The following is a 20,001-nucleotide window of genomic DNA, read 5'->3' as shown; positions in this document are numbered from 1 at the left end:
CCACAGTCCCTTCTGTTTACAATGCCTCTCGAGAGCCTCAAAATAGATGCCCTGCAGAATGAGTTCACCATTTTCATCCTCGTTCAATATTCCATTTTCTCAGACACCACGCCCTTCGCAGTTTTCACTGCAAGTACATTTACATAATCTCACAGACGTCTCCCAACGGAGAACAAGAATAACCTCAGATGCCTTATTACTTTCAACTTGCGTTCTTTCTGCGTGCATCTGCCTGGGCAATGAGTGCAGGGCTCCTGGCAGCAGAATGGCAGCGGGGCTGTGGGAGGAGGCAGGATGTGACTGAGTGAGAAGGGTGACCAGGAAAGCGTGCCACTGCATCAGCTCCTACCAGGCAGAGATTTGGAACCGGCGATTTCGTTGTAACTTCGTGAAGGATGTCGGCTCGAATTGTCACTAATTACCATCAGACATTTAACTGCACAGAACAAAAACATGCTGAGCGGGCCAAATCCCTCTTTGTGTGGTCTGAAAACTGTCTTCCCCCATTCTCTTCCTCCTGCGAATGTGCATCTTGCCTCCTGTCAGCAAGAAATAGTAAAAAAATTCAAACCAACACTAGTCTACTGTCTTCAGCTCCTCAAGAGTTTTCACCAGGGATAGCTTCTTTGCAGAAAGCTCCTCTTTTGTGGCACCTCATTTCACCAAAAGCTACAATACAAAATTACCCAGTGAGCTGGTAATATAAGCTCTGCAATGGTAATCTTCCCCTTTTTCATGGGCTGTGACTTCAGGACGCTGTCACACTCTCTCGCCATCCACATGATTCCATTGCCTAACGTCTGGAATTGTATTTATCACGTTCACAAGAGACTACAATAGAAATTAAAGTGCCACAGGAACTTTTGCCACTTGACACCACCTGTTTGGAACGTGAACACTGCTGTTTAGTATGCCACAGAAAAGAGGAGGGAAGAAATTAGATGACAGATCCATGACCGTGCACCACCAAAACACTGGCCTGGTGAATGCTGCAAGCATTCACATAATGGTGAGTCATCTGTGGATGCTTGAGTAGCTCAAATTCAAATCTTAATTCCATCAGAAACTGGCTTCAGAGATTTCTTCTCTACCTGAGAAGTTTAAGAAGTTTTGAACGCATCCTACGAACGCTCTAATAAAGCCTTTTGGGTTTATACTACAGACCATTGTCCCTCCCTTTCCTCACAATGCTCTTAGCTCTCAGGTGCTCAGCTATTTCCAGCTCTCTCAGGGCTAATAACTGTCACCTTCCCCTCACAATCCCTTCTCCCCCCCTCCCTTGCTGCTTGCATCTCTCTGTGTGTGCTGTACCACCCTGCCACTGCCCCAGACACACCTTGTCCCCACTGCTGGTGCACACCACGCTACAGCAGGAAAGCAGAACAACTCATTTTCACATCAGGTATGGCTTTAAACCGGGCAACAATTTCAATCATGGGAAAATGATGGGGAGAGCCAAAACTGACCAACAGGCAGTAATTCAAAGAAGAAACCAACACTCTTCAATGCTGGAGGAACTAACTCTTCAGGAAGTTAATGCTGTTGCCAGAGAAATAGGCGCTGCTCCTCTTGGTGCCCACGTGACAAATGTAGCCCATTTTCCCTGCTTACTTCACCCATTGTGCCTGTGTGAAAGCCAGCCAACGTGACTTGTCCTGGAATCCTATCACTGCTGCCAGTCACAGCAGAATAGATTTGTTTCTTCAAACTGCTCGTTCTCTTCTGCCTCCAGCATAAAGCACACAACGCTTACAAGTGTGTGTACTTCCCAAAAAGCCTCCCCAAAGGGAAAAGAACAAGCTGTTCTTTTTCCCCCAGATAAAAGCTACAACTGTGTTCCACTGTACTGCCTTCTAAAATGAAGCCTGGTTGGAATTCATCATTTAAAAATACAGTATTATTACAGGTTTTCACGGGCTCAGGTTCACGTGCACAGGGGTTTGCTGGAGATGAGGGGAGGTTAAAGGCAAGTACAGCCTACTGACACTAAGCCAACAAGTGGAACAAGAAAATCGTTCCACATGAAGATTGATGATGCTACTCATTTCATAAGCTGGCTTGCTGCTCACGGATGGTTTTTGTTGATGTATACCAAAGAGAGCCCATCTTCTTAAAAGGACAGAGTTCAAAGTTAACATAGTTTCTCTGTACTCTTTTTGTCCTTCAGCCAAGCTTTTTTTTTTTTTCCCCTTTGTAAAGTGAGTCCAAAGAGAGACCAGAGGAAAAAAGCAACTGTTTCCCTGCCCTTCACAGAAAAGTAGTGCAATTATTTTATAGTACTCCAGAGTCTGGTAAACACTCCTAGAAGTGCCAGAAAGGGGAAGGGAAAGTAAGAGAAAGGAGGGTGAATTACACTAAATGCTGATTCCAGTTAAAGCACTGGAATATGCTCACTGAAACTAAGAAATCTGGGGGCTGCAAGTGTGTGTACGCATTTATCTTAAGGGGAAAGTGCATGTGTGTACTAAAAACCCTGCTAAGATCACCAATTATTTTTAGTTAACAGAATGCAGCAAGCAGCATCTATACAGGAATGGATGGCGGCCAAAGGGGAAGAGAGTACAGTCTCCTTTGGTGGCATTTGCAGCTTTTAAAGACATGATGAAACAAGGTTCTATCAATCTTCACAACGTGAAATTTAAGATAGAAGAAGGAAGACCAAAAGAACACACCACTAAGTTCAAGTCTGAACCTGGAGTTCAGAGGGCTCTCAAGACAAATACTGACCAGACTCTTCTTCATACCTCATGCACAAACAGATGAGGAAATTCTGGTCGGCTAGCTAGCAAAACCAGAATAAAATTCTCCATTACCTGTAACAGGGGGCAGGGTGATTTTCCATCTCATTCCAGAGGACTTCTTTTTGTGGAAATTCTAATTTAAGCTATCATATAGCTTCTTTATGTAAAGTGGACACAAAACAACTGAACAAATGCAGAACATTTACTGTAAGTGTGAACGTCTGGATATGATTGCAATTAATTTTGAAACTCCAGAGAGGGAGGGAGGAATATATAATGGAGGAAGGGGGAAGAGAATGAAAAATATTCATGGCATCACCCACAGATTTCACAATGCTTGGAAACTCTTCAAAGATGGCAGCATCTACACATTACAGAAATGGAAGCACAGGGACTCATTACCCTCTCCTGCAGAGTGAGATGAATCACCAGTACAGTGAGAAACAGAAATCAATTTTTAATCTTCTGACACAAGTTCTAGACCAGTACACAGCAAGAGAACAAGAAATAAGCCGCACACCTCAATAAATCAAATGAAAAAAAGAAGTGGCAAAACCACATCTGGATGTAAGTCACAGAACCTAACGAGATGCATCGTAGCAACATCATAGCTTCCTCTTTTTATAGCTCCTCGGAACACAGCTCATCTCTTTTCCATGAGCTGTGCACATCCCTGGCTTTTCTGCTGCCTCCTCATCTCAGCTGAATCCAGACAGATGAGCAGAAAACAGAAAGCAATGGCCACTCTAAGATATCCGCACTCCTTTTATGTTTTTGTCCTTACTCATAAGGTAGACACGATCACCCCTGCTTGCCCCTACTTCACAATTCAGTCCAGCCTTGGCAAACACGTCACAAGAAACTATTGGTGAACTAACCACGGTAAGCTTACACTAATTTAAGTCTGTGCTGCAACTGATGAACGGGGCGATCCCGCTTCCCACAGGCCACATCCTTGACCCTTTCCTTGGGCTGCCAGTGCTGCAGGACTACTCATGCGGTCCATCACAATTCAGCTGACCCCTGAGTAACCTTCGAGCAGAAAGGACGTCCTGGGCAGCCTCCCCCACTCACCTATGTGAGTTTATATTAACGTGTCAGCTCACAAAGTTACACTTTCAGAGCTCAGCTTCAAATTAAACATCAGGCGGTACAAAGGTTGCTACCAGAGGGGTCTGTCCCACTTCCTTCCCTCTCCTTCCTGCTTTTGGGGCACCTGATTACAAGATGCACTGGGTCAATCAGGTACAGCAAGTAACCTGCTCACAAAAGAAAAATGGCTTTCCACCAGATTAGCTCACTGATCCTGATCCAGCTCATCCTTTCAGCAGAGTCCGGCTAAATACAACTTAGGGAAGAAGGAAGAGAACAGAACCGGCCCTTTGTGGTGACAGCCCAGTTACACTAAATCACCAACACAAAGTGAGTCAGTGGTTGGCAGAAGCAAGATTTGAGCTGCTGTCCCAGTCATATTGTCTACAGCACGCCCTGGCTCAAAACCTGTAATCACCAAAGAGGTGTCTACGCAGTCACATTCCTTAATCATTAACCGTTTCTCTTCTTTCTTTTTAGAGGATAACACGGGAAGAGAGAACAAAAAAAGCACTGCTACCTGAGCACCCACTAGCTGCAGCAAGGCCGAGTTCACAGGAAGAAGTTCGATGTCTGTGTTGATAGTGGTCTGGTCAAAAGGGCACGCCTTACGGTGGAGCTTGTTGAGGCACATCTTGCAGACAGTGTGGCCGCAACCCAAGCTGATGGGCTTCCGGATCGTTTCGTCAAAAGTCTGTGTGCAAATTGGACAGGAGAGAAAATCCGTCCACTGTGGAGCTTGTACAGGCATTGTTTCAGGAGTTAATGGACAAGACAAAAATCTAAAGCAGATTCCACTGGAATCAAAATCTTCGAAAAAAAAGTCTGTTTGCTTTTAAATATCTTCTGTAAGTACAGACAGTCAGCACATAGTGTGAAACATAACCTGAAAGAAAACAGAAACATAACATTAGCATTCTCTACTGGAACAGGCATCTGAAATCCTCTGTGCTACGTAAATACCACTTGGAGAGGTGTAGCTGAACTAGGAGTGCAATTCTGACATTAAATAGAGGACCGAGTCATGACTTGTTTTAATTCCAGCTATGATCTGGCACTGGAAAAGACACTTAAATCTTTCTGCTCTTATCCATCTTTAAAAGAAACAAATCAAGATAGTTATCCTACCAAAGACACACGGCTGGATTAATTAGCTTTCAATTTTTACGTTTGTCTTTACAAATGGTCCAATTAGCACTAACTAGATTTGAATCAAAACGAGACAGTTTTTCAAGCGCTGCTGTATCGATCCTACCAAAACGTTTTTTTCAAGTATTCATTAAAAGTTTCAATAATTTCACCCAAAAGCTGCACGACAAGCAAGCTTCCTCCCAAGTTCAGAGGCACTGGACTGGCACACGATGACTCTGTGGAAGCACCTGAGCTGCCACAGCCTTGGAAGACGGATGAATGGCTCAGGGTTACGGTCAGACACCATCAGCATGCAACACAATCACGCACAGTGCCTGGCAGTACCATGCACAACTGCTGCAACACCATCACCAGACTGCAGCTGATCTGCAGGCCTCCCTGCAGGCCTTCAGGGCCAGGCTGGATGGGGCTGTGAGCAACCTGGTTTGGTGGGAGGAGTCCCTGCCTATAGCAGGGGGTTGGAACTAGATGGTCTCAGAGGTCCCTTCCAACCCAAACCATTCTATGATTCTATATGGAGCTACATTATCCTGTATGGACCTATCTGGGCACACCTCCCATACCCTGGGAATCCCCACGCATCACTGAGTGTAATTCTGCACCGATAGCTTGCCCTCAGTCTGTCCAACACAACGAGAATTTACAGAAGTCACTGTCAACTGTAAGAGACACAACTGTTTTTCAAAGACCCTTTTCCAACCCTGATTTCTAGCATGAATTGCCTGACAAGAAAGTACATAGGCTGAAGAAGTCACCAAAACACTATAACAGAACAAAGACACACCCCCCCCCCCCGCCCAGGCTCTCTTATTTGCCTCTTTTGAAGCAAGGCAGAGGAGAACCAGATATCACCAACTGGTAAGGGAATGGAAGGTAAGACAAACTCTCCGAAGAAAAACAATTAAATAAAAGCAGAACTACATCATGTGTATGATGGGAAATAAAAAAGAGTAAATGTGAGAGGAAGTGATATGAAAAGAATCATTACCAGAAGCAAAATTGGTAATGAAAAAAACATTTTGATGCCTGGCTTGCTTTCTGTCATCAGTGAAGTTAGCAGAAGCCAGTCCAGGTCACACTGAACTATTACTAAACAGATTTTTCTAAGCCAACCACTTCTCCACAAGTCACCGGTTCAGGTTTCGTGCTAAGGTGTGAGCACTTGCTTGCTATTATCTATTCAAATAGAAGCAAACCCAGCAACCTTTTAACAAACTTTAGCTTAAGAAAAACCAAACACACAACTCAAAGGCAAAAAGAAACTTCAGGTTAGAACTTGTGCAGTTCAGAATCAAAGCACTTTGAAATGGCAACAAAAATGTGATGCCAAAACAGAGACTGAAAAGCCTCGGGCTTTTGTTCCAGAATTTAGCACAACGCTGTTCACACTTAACATCATTTTGCCAAGGCAAACAATGAACAGTTACAAGTTCAGCTTCTAGCCACGTTTCAACAGTGTATCTATAGCTTAGTTCTAAAGCTAATGAAAAAAAAATAATTACATCTATCATCAAAAGATGTACAGTGCCATAGGGCCACTGTCAGGCAGCCAACAAGGAATCAATAGCAGGTCAGCACTGCCCAGCCTGGTGCTACTGAGGCAGAGGCACTGCGGCTGTTTGAGCCCAACTCCAGCATCCCACGGCCAGCAGACACGCTCCATTTCTTGTTTTTCCTCTCAGTGACCTCTCCACCAGCAATCCAATGGTTTGTTTTCATCTTATCAGCAGACAGCCTAATCAATCCCATTACCACGGTATCACTGTATCGCAAAAGAAAACATTTACACTCGTCAGTTACTCAACAGAGCTAGCTGCCTGAAAATTCAGCGCATTTATTTCCACGCCTCTCCCTTCTATTTATTTAATATACCTAGGTATTCTGTATCCCACCTAGAATCTGCAGTAGGTATTACCTTGAAATGTCACCAAACCTTTCTGCGAAGAGCAGCACCCAGCATCGTAAATCTAGTGCACGTTCTGCTGCGCTGTGAAATACCACTTGAGGCTCACGGCTTAACAGCTGAATCACATCGCTTCCTTTCCACCACCGTGGTATTAAAAAATCCACCAACAACTTCCCAGGCTCCTCTCCAATACAGAAATGATTTGAACAGTCCTTGTGAATCACTGATTATTAACTACTACGTCAATCCAGGCATTAACAAAAAGAGCCATTTTTTTTTACTCACTGAGAAAACCTAAAACCAGATGCTAACGTGAAACTGCGCTGTCGATGCACAGAAGGAAATGTGGACATGAAGACTTCGCTATCTCGGTTTCTCAGCTGGAAAAAAGGAGAGCTGACATACTTTAACACAAGAGTTAATTAATTTAAAAAATAAACAGACACGTTGTTCATACTCCTGCGTCCGGCCACTCAAGAAAACCAGCATAACAAAATAGGTCATTTATTTACAGTCTTAACGTTAGGGAAAGTTTTTGCTTTCCTCACTGGGGAGGGAGGGAACAGTTAGTAAGATCGCTGATCTCTTATCAGGGCAGGTTTTGAAGGCCTGGATAAGAAAGGAGGCAAAGCTCACAGCCAAGCACAGCACACAGAACTGTCCTCGCGTGCGCTGGCCAGCCGGGCTAGAAGGGCCTTCACACACACACGTAAAGCCCCAGCCGGCAGTGGAAACGCCGTGAGTCCAGGAGCAGCAGGGGACAGCTCTCCCCTCCCTGCAGCAGGCTTTCCCTGCAGCCCCTTGCTGCAAGGAGCCTTCCCCCACGCAGCACCTGCGGCCCCAGACTGGTGCTTCAGTGTCAGAGGAAGGCCACTGGTAGCGCTGACAATAGAAAGTACGGCTGGGAGAAACCTCAGGAAACCACCTACTCTTGCACGGTCTAACTAACTGCTGAAACAGATGGCTAACTGGCTTGAGCCAGCCAACCTTTCCCCACAGAGGAAAAGAAGAGCTGTTTGAGCAATAAGCCCTGATCTGCTAATAAATCTCCCCAGCTGCTCGGCGCAGAGCTCAGCTTCTCCAATGCCGTGTATGGTGGGAACGACATCGCAGGGCCCGGCGGCTCTGAGCCGTGCGAACGCAGGCTGGCCCCCAACCAAGCCCTCCACAGCTGCCCACGTCCACTGCCTGGGCTCACCGCTGGGCCCTCAGCCACAGCACCAAGCAGGGTCATGAGCTGGAAGGCAACAGAAATCTCGCCCAGAAACAAGGCACGCAGATGGCGAGACAGTAAGAAGAGAGGCTGGGTAAGAGATAGGGTTTTGCAAACACTGCGACTTGCTACAACCTTGAAAATAACGGGAAACAAAGTATTCTCTAGCTTCAGAGAACTAACACAGGAGAAAACACAAGCTACAAGAAAACAACAGAAAAGAGACGGTTTCATACAAGTCTCCCGAATTAAGCCAGAGGTATGAAATCCTGAGACTAAAACTTAAGACTGCAACCATTTATGAAGACAAACCCGTATTAAAAAATGCCTCTCCCCATAACATTCAGACTTTTTAACTCACCCTTTCTATTCTCTTTCCCACATTAACTCCCAATATTTTATTTTATATTTTTTTACTCACGCTATCAAATACCAGGCACTACTCTAACTACTAACACTTCATACGGGGGCTGCTGTTTGCTCTTAAGCCACAGATCTCAGGCCAAACAGCGAGTACACTTGCCTGGAAATCAGCTCTATTTCAGTTGCTAGTCCTGTTTGATGCTGTACCATGCACCTATTCTCTAAATAGAGGTAACAGCCTCTTTTTTCCATCTGAGTTTTACTACTGGAAGTGTCAGGCTGCAATGAGACCAGAGATCCGAGCTCTGCCTGGGATTCAGGGGGAGATGAGACCGCGTGGAAGGGAGCAGCCTCCTGCCCGGCCGTGCTGCGCAGGGCCTCGCACACATAACCAGAAAGCTCTGCAGATCCAACCCCTGACACTAAGACGTTTTCAAACTCGAGAATGCCTCATGCCATTATCGACCAGCATCAAGTTTCATACGCAACGACACGCTGCAAAACTCCCTTCTGCTTTCAGTTAAAATTCAACTCCCTTTACACTGCACTGCCCAAGTCCTTCCCCACAGGCACCAAGTCCCAGTGTCCCTCACAAACTCGTTGCTGAACCCGACCTGTCCGGGCACAGCCCCATCACGTGCGCTGCGTCACGCACAGCCCGCAGTGCTCGCACTGTGTCAGCTGGAGGCAGATGACTCAGCACCCCTACGGGGCACCCCGCTCCGCTGCTGCCCTTTCAGGATATGCATCACCCCAAAGCACTACCTGCTCCGCCGTTCCCTTTATGGCACGTCCCTAAGCTTTCCTACCCCTGGAACGTCAGCTTTGGGACATTTGCGCATCAAAATTCTGGATAATAGTAACCGTTCTTGCCTGCTTTCCTTCTGGTCCTGGAGCTGTATTGTTTTTGCTGAGTCTCAGAAACAAAACAAGCAGAACTTCCCGCACCAGCGAACGTACAAGTAAGCCTATTTAGTGCAAAGCTTAATGCAAAAGCAGCTTCTCACTGCCAAAACAAACACAGCTGTGCCAACCGATCTGCTCAAGCAAATACGGCTCTTGGCCGATCTATAGTTTAATCTAATAAAGCATACACCACTCTATTAATTCTTTTAAAGACTCTTGCTCCTCGGCAGTAATAAAAAAATTCTGAGAAAGAGCAACCTAGCCAAAGATGCAGGACTGGTTCTGTGATGCACGAATAGACCTCTGACACTCGAGATGAAAAACAAATCAACCTAAACGAAGGGAACAGGTAACAGTGAAATATCTATCTGATAAAAGGAAGCAGATGCACACAGCGCAGCCCTACCCAGCAACTGCCACACAAACACCCCAAGATTCACCAGTGCTTCACAAAGCACCTTTAAGTAAGTATTTCTCCCCATCCGATGCACTATGTAATAAACGGCGCTTCTGAAAGTGCAGAAATGTATTTCTTCTCCTTCCCAACAGGAAGCACAGCACCTAACACTTCAACAAGTCCTGAATTTCATTTTAGGGAAAAAAAAACTGACGAGCTGGCCCCTGGGAAACGCGGACCAGCCAAAAGTAATCAGTTGTTTATACAGACAAGGCTGTTCCCAACAGGCACGCTGAAGCCACACACACCAGCAGCACACAGCCACCCAGACAGGCTGCAACAACAGGACAAATACTGGCCAGTGTTCTCTGTATCTAGTTCCACTGAAAAGCCTCCAGGGAAATAAAGAAAAAAAACAAAAAAAAAAAGGAAAGAAGAAAGAAACAGAGAAAGCCCATGCCTCACCAGAAGGCAGAAGAAAAGCCTTCTTTCTTACCTCTGCCTGGGGAGCTCCATGAACAACACTAACACAATATGTCCAGAAGACTATTTCTGACAGGTTGAGTTCTTCCCCCGCTCTCCTCTTTGCTCTCTGAAACTCTGCTGTACGCCCTCAAGAGACGGCGAGTGCCTCACTTCCTCATTCCTGCCCTGCTGCGCGCATGCCCATCCTGGGCCAGCTCCCAGCGCTGGCCCAGCACAGCCCTCAGCAACACCACGCAGGGATTCCCGCCCCAATCAAATCCTGGAAGCCTGTGTGTAACACCGTCCCATTCTTCTTTCCAACCCACGTAAAAACCAACAGGCTCCAGTGACAGAATAGTAATAGCGATTTATGAACGCCATCGCAGTTCCGTGTCAAAAGCACTGAAGCTCAGTTAAACCAGACTCAAGGTTTGCTTTCTCTTATCCTCAGCAATACGTTTGAACAATGAAGGCTTTCATTCAAAATTATCTTTTTTGGTCATCTGTAAAGTTCCCTGGGAAAATGGGGCCATTTAAGGTCAAGACATTATACTCATGTGCAATTTCCTGGCTTGTCGCAGCACAAGGGAGAAGGGTGGAGGGGAATATCACAACTCTATCCAAGTACCTCCCCCACAGAGCATCTAAAACCAATTTGCAATGATTTACACTTCACAGCATCCTGTGAGGCAAGAGCTAATGTCTTCCTAGGGACGGCAGCACTTCAACCAAAGTTACTTACTCTGTTTTCCACAGGAGAAAAAAACAAAAGGAATGAAGCAAATCTTCTTCTTGACTTCTTGCCCTCTTCCACTAGCCTTGTACCATCAGGATCAAGCACACTGGAAGCCAGTGTGTGTGGAAAGGAGGTCCCTGCTCACACTGCCCCACGCGCCTCCTGCACGCGGCCCCAGCAGTGCATTCTCAGGGAAGATGCACGTGCCTGACTTTGTAACTTCTGGCTGGTATTGGACATCTCTCACAGCTCGTTTAAAAGAAAGGGGAAGCGACCAACCCTTAACAGCAAATGGTTTCACGGCCTATTACCTAGGAAAAATTTTCTACCAATCATAAGGAGCCCCAAACCCACAGATGACTAAAGCTAGGGAATTAAGAGCAGACAAGCAGAGCACGTTCACTTCAAATTCGGTGTTCTTGCACTTTTCAGTGCAGATGACTATCCACAGCAGTGCAATGATTAAACCAGAATTAAAGAAGAAAATAATCAGAGAAGAACTGACCAGATTAACAACAAAAAGCACTTGAAATATCCACAGCAGCTTTCGGAAGGCAGCCTTCGGTTCAACTGGTCACAAATACCAAGAGCCACCGGCCTTGCTCTCCAGAAGCGATGGCAACCAAGCACGTTTTCATCCAGAAGCAGACCCACGTTAGACGAGCTGCCTTCTGAACACACAAATAAAGAATGGCAAACACTGATCTGCTCCCAAGAGCTAATGCTGAAGCAATGCATGTGCCCCTAGCCAGCCACACTGTGAAACTACCGAGTCCGATGCCTCCTGCAAGACACGGGGAAGGAAAGTAAGGACAGTTCCTTATCTATCCCAGGAGACTGAAACAGAAGTTAAAGTTTCTGCATCCAGGGGGACTGTTCTCTCCTATGATATTTTGCAGAACTTATACAAAAGCCTACACTGCAACAGACATATATAAATATATATTTTTATATATAATACACATATGAAAATGCAACCTTCTAATAAACACAGATATGCAGAAATGCGGCTGGACAGCAACTACACAACCAACACATCATTTTAACTGAAACAAAGGGCAACCAACTGGCTACACAAACACCTCACCTGAAAAGTATTCTAAGCAGCAGGAAGCTCCAAGAAGAGAAAGAGATTGGAAGCAGGTAGTAAAGTGGAGATGGTGAATACTTCAGTTGCATAGGCACTGCCCAAAGAACAGGTACATGAGAGTCTTAACTTGCTTAAGAGGAACATTTTTTTCTGTACATCTTCCAGCAATTTGACATATCAAAGTCAATGGCATTAGCAACCAGCATTTGCTAATGAGAAAATCTATCAGAGATCAAACTCATGAAAGCCTGTATCATCCCTTTTCGTGCAGGGAAATCTACAGTAACCTGACTACTACTATAGGTGTTCCATAACTGGAAAGTAAATATAGGAAAAGAGGGGAGGGAACCAAAACCCCACCACCGCTACAGCTCCTTTACAAGTAAATATGAATCATTTAGTGAAGACCCAGCATGATTCATTGAAACAGCAGGCGAAAAAAAAAAAAATACAAAAAGAAATGAAGAGTGCTGTTTGCCGCCCACTCTCCAGTCAGATTTCTGTCCCAACTTGATTCAGGAGTTGTAATTGTGCTTTGATGGCAGTAGCACTACAGCTACAGCCGTGCTATCGCTGCAATATGAAACAATGAGACGCAGAAGGGTAGCAGCAATGTCTGGCTAGCAGCTCTCACAAAAAAATTGTCATCATGCTATTCACTCTACCAACAAACACGCATTTGTTTCAATGAAATGCTGAAAAGGGTAAAATGTCAAGGTAAAAATCCCACTGCATAGCACCTCCCAGGGCTTCAGAAAACAAGGAGAAGTACCCATTTGAAAACGTGGAGTCAGGAGTTCCTCTCGAGCTTTTTAGCTCCTTGTCTTGGAGCTGTTTTTTCTCCCCATTTAGTAGGTGCTGCCCTCACTTAAAAGTAGACAGCACACTGCCTCGTGTTCATAACTGTTTACATAACAGGAGTCTCTAACAAAGCTTCGGTTACTCTACTTACCTCCAAACGCACTTTAATTTGGAAGATTGCATTTAAACATCAAAAACATCATTTAATAAAAGCATCAAGTCAAGCAAAGTAGTGAATTTTTAAACAACAGAAACCTATGGAAGCACTGCATACTTGCCCATGTTTTAATCCACGAGTTCATTTTACAATCAAAAGAAGGGATCTCCTATTTTCTGTTGTATACAAAACTATCTCTAGACTACTGTGATGTTATTTCAAAGGGCAAAGGAGCACCTAGTGAACTGGCACGCTCTTCATCATAGCAGGAATTCCTAACAAGAAAGAATTTCTTTTTTTTTTTTTACTCCCAGAACCTCATAATTCTATTCTGTGTTCTGCCCTCCTCTCTCAAAGGTTTTGAGACCGAAGTATTGAACTCCATCAGCTTCAGGATTTCAGCTGCTCTACTCCAGGCACTTCTTCAGTCAACGATGTGGTATCATTTCTTCATTAGCATGAGATTGCATGGCACCATCAACTTTGCAGGAGAGATACAGGTTTGAGAACAGTAGTCAAAACACTGCTCTGCTTACCACAACCCCACAATCACAGCCACCGCTTCCAAGAAGTAGATGCTGGCAGACCGAGGAGATGCCAACAGAGTGTAATCTGAATTCCCCCCATTTTTCTCCCCGCTCACAGCTCAAGCTTCCTTGCGTTTGCCACGTCAGGAGTACTGTTAGAAGCTGTTGACTGAAAATACCCACACTGCAAACAAAGACCAAATCACAGCCTCAGCCTGCAAACGGGAGTCTCCAGTTAAGCTCTAGCACTGCAGCTACAGAACCTTATCTCCACTAAGACGCCAGATAATTACCTGCGCTGCTCACAAGCTAAAAAGGGCTAACCATCTTATCCCTGCGAGGACTGAATCGCCCAGACTTACATTTTAACTCCACAATCAATGAAGACAGATTATTAAATACATCAATTAAACCTGTCGGTGTTTTCAGTGCAGTTTTGAGCACAGCTTATGTTGGTGCAAAGCAGAACCACTTCACAGCAAAGCAGCAGCACCACTACCCAGCACTCTCACATCCCTCCCATGTGCCAGCTCAACACCTGACACATCTGTCTCATCTATACCAGGGACCTTATTCTGTCAAAACCAAATCCCTTTCCGTCCCATGTCAGCTCGTTACAGACTCCAAAGCTGCTCCAGCTTGGTTAACTGGTCAAGAAGTCCTGGAAACATAAAGGAAGAAAGGAGGGAGAAGGCCAACTGCAAGCCACATTTTGCATCAGCGCAGTTTTATGAAATTTTTAGATGCAGTTTCACGAGCAGCTTATTGTGTAAGGACAAGGGCAACAGACTTTGAAAGCACGACTTATTTAATGACATCTGAAGTACTAGCTACATTTTAACTACATACTTAAACCGTACTAAATCCTAGCACTGACAACAGCAGTCTGGCACGATGAGAAGAGAAATGCAACGCTGAACTCACTGCAATTAATGGAATTGTTCCTTTATACTAAGCCCACCTACAAAGTAATCATAGAATCATAGAATGGCTTGGGTTGAAAAGGACCTCAAAGATCATCGAGTCTCAACCCCCCTGCCAAGTGCAGGGTCGCCAACCACTAGACCAGGCTGCCCAGAGCCACGTCCAGCCTGGCCTTGAATGCCTCCAGGGACGGGGCATCCACAGCCTCCCTGGGCAACCTGTTCCAGTGCATCACCACCCTCTGTGTGAAAAACTTCCTCCTAATATCTAACCTAAATCTCCCCTGTCTCAGCTTAAAACCATTCCCCCTTGTCCTATCGCTATCCACCCTCACAAACAATCAATCCCCCCCCTGTTTATACGCTCCCTTCAAGTATTGGAAGGCCACAATGTAATCCATGCATCAACAACAATGCCTCCCATCTATGTTTAATCAATGTTTCTTGAGAGTGCAAGTCATGCAAATACACTCCACACCACCCTTTCAGCTCCCCATGGCTATCCTGCTGAGCACAGTGCTAGCCGAAGATGACAGAACACCGTAGCAGTTCACATCTCCTCAAGTTCTCTCACTGCTCCTACAACCAGAGCTGCAAAGGCAGAAGCAATCGTGTGAACACACCAGTAGCTAGCAGAAAAAGAGGTCAATGAGACCAAACTAAGCCAGATACCCCCTTCTGGCAACCCCTGCAGTAGCTTCACTGATAATAACAGGGGGAATATTCAGATAAAGAATGTAAGTTTCACAGATGAGTATTGCGCTCGTTTCCATGACTCAGGCTGCCATTGTGTCTCATTAACCACCTTGTCCACACTAGGACTCCGGTGTCATTCAAGGTTGAGCAGCAGCTCCTTGCAGTAATGGCAGGGAGCCTGGAGAGTTTCAGCTCTGTTGCAACTGTTGCATAAAAAAACAACAACAACAATTTAAGAAGTCAAACATTCTGTTCCAAGATTTTCTCCATGCCCAAGCACAGTTTGGTTATAAAAAAAAGTCAAACACTGCGCAACGTAGACAGACCTGCTCAACATTTCCAAGTAGTTTTAAATTACCACGCACACACAGCTTAGAAAACTTCAAATACCAGTCGGAGAGTCACACAACCTTTGCTGAAAAGCAGGTTAATTCAGGTACTTCTGACTCACAGTGTAATTGAGCCTGATCTGCTTTTAACGCTACTGGCACCCGGTGATTCAATTTGTAGAACTGCTAAAAAGAGCAGTCCCAGAGGCCAGAAATAGCCTGGGGCAAGCTACTCCTTCTGAATGTGGTATTTCATGTAACTTGCCATTATTAAAAAACAAAACCTCACACTTAAACTTTTTTTTTTTTGCTTTGCTGTTAGTCTCACCTTCCAGATTTATAAATAGTGCCTCTTCTTTGCAGCTTTGTAAGATTACTAAAAACAATACTTGTGTGGTTCTGGTGAGTGGAAACAAGAAGGTTTAAGTCTCAGCATTTCCATCAACCACTTACTCTTATCCAACAACAGACACCTCAGAGCTAAACCACAAAAAAGAATACTACCTGATATTTTTTGATTTAAGTACACCAAACCATGCAAGACAGCCTAGTATAAGGGAACAAAAAGCAACAAAAAAAGCCTCCAGCATCCCAGGGTTCCTCCTATCAGCAATGGATGAGAGGTGTAACTATCTTTGGCAGGAGCCTGAATTCAAATAGGAACAAAAGAGTATGACATATCCTGTTAATAAGGGTTTGGGATTATAAACCGAGTTTTAAAGGTTTAAAGTTACATAACTTGAAAATAATCCAAGCAAAAGGGTAAAACATAATCCCAGGAAGTTACTTATTAAAATTCCATTACCAACTTGATGATTTTTGCTACGCCAGCCTCGTAAATGCAGTTCTGCTACAGACACACATTTCTTCTAGAAGAACGTTCTCTCATTTACTGCTTGTTTAGCATAGAACTGATGCAAGTGGAGCAGCCCATGGAAAATAATTTTCCCATTCTCAGTTTATATTGTTGTTCAGTATTAGAGGATCTGTTCATCTCTGAAAACATACTACCACCATGTTCTAGCAGCATCAGCAACTAGAATGACGAAAATAAAATACATAGGACACTTCATCTCACACATTTTACTGCTCTAATTCAGTTAGCACAAAGTACAGAATTCTTCACGCCATGCTGAACTAGTATATTCTTTAAAAGCAAAGAGGAGACTTCTGTTAATGAACCTGATTCTGGGAGAAAACCAGAGCAGCTCTTCAGCCTGACATCCTTGTAATTCACTTGAGTGTTTTAACTCAAGTTTAACTCCTGCTAAGGATTTTGCTCCTGAAGTGGTCGCAGCCCACCAAGAGCTCCTAACACCGACCGCTGCCAGCCTGCCCACAGAGCTGCCTCTAGCAGGACTACTGGAGCTATCACAGCTGGGCTGGGAATTCCTTTCTTTAATACACAAAGCCTAATGGGAACAAAGCATTTCAATGTGTTTATTAGCATACTTCAGTCACTGGATTTTCACAGGCTTCCCGTCAATTTTCATTCTGCAACGGCAGCTCTCAAACCGGCTCATCACAGCAGCATGATTGATTTTATTCCCACTCCTCGAGATCTACACTAATTCATTAATGTAGTTTTAGAACTTATCGGTGAGGCTTGAAGGAAAGCACCGCTGTCACTCACTTCCCCTCCTGAAGGCTCCCAATTACTGTCACACGAGCCAGCAGATGAAGGTCTGAGGTTTGTCCCCTCTCTCCGGGGGCAGGGCGAGGGGACAAGGCAGCTTCCATTTTTATTTAGCAGGCGAATTCACATATTATTCACAGGAAGACACAATGGAATGTGGTTTGAATTCAGATTTTACATAAGAGAAGCTACACCTGTGATCGTTTTGATGCCCGGTGAGCAACACGGACACCACACCCCGTCCTGGTCACGCAGGGCTAACACGACAGCCACGCCATTATCTCCTGAATGCCCGGGTGTTCAGTTCACCCACCATGTATTTCTGCGGCGGCTTCCATCCAGGTATGCCCGGAAATCAACTAAATCATACCCAGGCTTCAGCTTGACGGAGATCAAGTTACTCTATTCTAAATTGGGCTAGTGAATCCAGAAACCCACATATAAATGACTGTGATCGTATAATTCCTCCTCAGGAACACACCCAGAGACATCCCCACCCAGTCCTCGTGCCTAGTTTTGTTAGAAACATTTGACTGAGAAGTTCCACTGAGAAAGGAATTGAGCACAAAAGCCAACTGCAGACTGCTGGTTGCCGAACCCATGTAAATCCTCAGGCTCCAAGAAACAGGGGTGGAAATATTTCATTTCGACGAACTGCAATGCAGAGGCTTTGATGCTTAATGAAGAATAACCCTGCTCATTTATTTCTGATACACCTAGTGCAGGAATAAAAGCTAAAAGAAAAGCAGACTGCAAGCGCCTTGCCAGTTTTTATGCCATGTTAATAGTTCTATTTTTCTTCATTCCTTTCTGCAAATGCTGCAGAAGGAAGACAGAACACAGCAAGTTAAGGAGATGTAAACATTTTGCCACGTATTCCTCTCCCTCTGGAAGCTACCCTGCAGTAATTACAGTGCCTGGGGAGAACGTTAGCCTCAGCAACTCTGGCAATAACTGGGAAAAAGGGAGCTCTCCTGTTCTAATCTAAAGTCAGCCTTTATCAGCAGCTCTCAGAGCACAAGGCCAAAACAGAAAGGCTATTCTCATAATTCAAGCAGGCAATCAAAGGTGACTTATTACTATACAAGTCCTTAACGTGAAAAGTACCAACTTAACCGTGCCTTTTTGCTCTCTGGTGTACTTTGTCCACAGTACCATTTTTGTGCACTAAGTTATCAATGTGAAACTAGTTATTCAGCTCCTCGCAGATCCAGACACAAACATGCCCTTAAACCTGGCAAACGAAATAGATGATTCAGAAGAGAGAAGCATGGGGGAAATACAAAGCAAGCCATCCTCAAGTCAGAAAATGGCTCTCTGCAAAGTACAACGCACAGAAGCTCAGCAGCATGAAAAAGATATCATAGAAGCAACACCTTCAGATAACAGTCACAATGTGACAGAACACGTATACAAGAGATTAATAATATGCACAAGCATTACCAAGTTCAGAAGACAACTCTGATGGCTCACACTCTGCTGCAGAATTCAATAGCAACAAAGCAGTCACGTAAAACAGTCGGGATTCATCCAAGCAACCGAAGTCTAGCTAACGCTCATTTTACCCACTAACATTTTCTTTCTGCTTGTCGTATGCATCACCTATAAATAAGTCATAGTAGCCAGGTTTCCATCTTTAAGGAGGTTAATCAAGGGAGAGTAAAGTAACAAATCACCATTTTAACCAAACTGCGAGATTTTTGCAGCACTACTAAGATCTCTTTTAATTAGTTCTACAGGAGGCCTTTTCACGCAATTAAATAGGAATGACTCACTAACAGGAAGGGCAGCCTGAATTGCAGCCTCTCATCCAACTTACCAGCTCATTCCAACAAGCCAGTTTAACCTAACTTATTTTTATCTTTCAGATTCGCAGGAACGGCCAAAGTGGTCACGAGGGAGCGTGCCATGAACAATGCTTCCCAACTTCTCACCGGTTCCAGAGGAAGCCAGGACATTTTGGGAGACCGCGGCAGAGTTCAAGAACAAAGAGTCCCATGGTCGCTCCATTATCCAAACAACCCATCCTGGATTGTCAAAGCAACCAAATTAATAAGCAATATGCCATCTCTGTTACCTTCATTAACTAGCTGAATTGAATAGTGGCTCGCAGCAGAACAAAACACTCAGAAGGAAAGGAGGCAACGCCAGAGAAAGATCGTTACAGACCAAAAAAAAAAAGCCAAAAACACACACAAAAAAACCCACAGAGCACTGAAGCAGGCAACCAAATCAAGACCCTTACAGAAAAGTGATTTCAAGTTTGGAAAGATACATGGGAGGGATAAGCTCTCTTTGTGATTAGTCATCTTTGAGACTCGGCCTTGTCCTGATCTATTTTTGAAACAAAATCCACATTTGCTTTATAAAGCGAGTAAAACTTACAATTACTGTTCTTCTACAGCTGCTACATAAAAGCTTGTAAGTAAAAGCTAGCCATATTCTAGCCTTAAAAAAAAAAAATGCTTTTGAATGCTAATGTCTACCCACATCAATGTAGATGACCGATGTCAGCTTCAGTACTATCATTTATCATTTTTAATTTAATTCATTCTGCTGTTTACAGCGGGGTACTTTGTCAATTAAGTATTCTCACTTGGGAACACCTGAGCTCCTCAGCCAAGCCTAAAAAAATTAACGGACTGCCACGTAGAGCAGATCTTTTAATTGCTGCAGAAGGGCTCAAAAACTATTCACCTAGGCAAGCTCCAAGCAAGCTAGAAAACACACCCCGAATGCTGTGATGATGTTCCATTCATTGAGGGGGGAGGCTGAGAATTGCTTCACAGCACATATACGTTCTTCCTTTCTTCCACGTGAAGCAGGACAGCATTCTGGTATTTTCTATCTCCTCACAGTCCTTGGAAGACC

At 44.5% G+C, this 20,001-nt stretch overlaps 1 protein-coding gene across 13 annotated transcripts in view; it reads right to left on the bottom strand.

The window, feature by feature from the left end:
• RC3H1 (ring finger and CCCH-type domains 1) overlaps window positions 1-20,001 on the bottom strand; it is a 59,969-nt gene that overhangs the window by 33,767 nt on the left and 6,201 nt on the right. For 8 of the 13 annotated variants that reach the window (XM_021404037.1, XM_021404040.1, XM_021404039.1 and 5 more), the window contains exon 2: window positions 4,351-4,719. In XM_021404037.1, the coding sequence (XP_021259712.1) occupies window positions 4,351-4,584 (234 nt within the window). In that variant the 5' untranslated portion in view covers window positions 4,585-4,719. Of the gene's footprint in view, window positions 1-4,350; window positions 4,720-10,266; window positions 10,448-20,001 lie in introns of those variants that run through there. The other 5 variants (XM_021404045.1, XM_021404047.1, XM_021404038.1 and 2 more) reach the window with 2 other exon arrangements.

The sequence above is a fragment of the Numida meleagris genome, chromosome 7, assembly GCF_002078875.1.
Source record: "Numida meleagris isolate 19003 breed g44 Domestic line chromosome 7, NumMel1.0, whole genome shotgun sequence".
Taxonomy (NCBI): Eukaryota; Metazoa; Chordata; class Aves; order Galliformes; family Numididae; genus Numida; species Numida meleagris.
The sequence above is the reverse complement of the archived record's forward strand: the minus strand, read 5'-3'. Positions and strand labels throughout refer to the sequence as shown.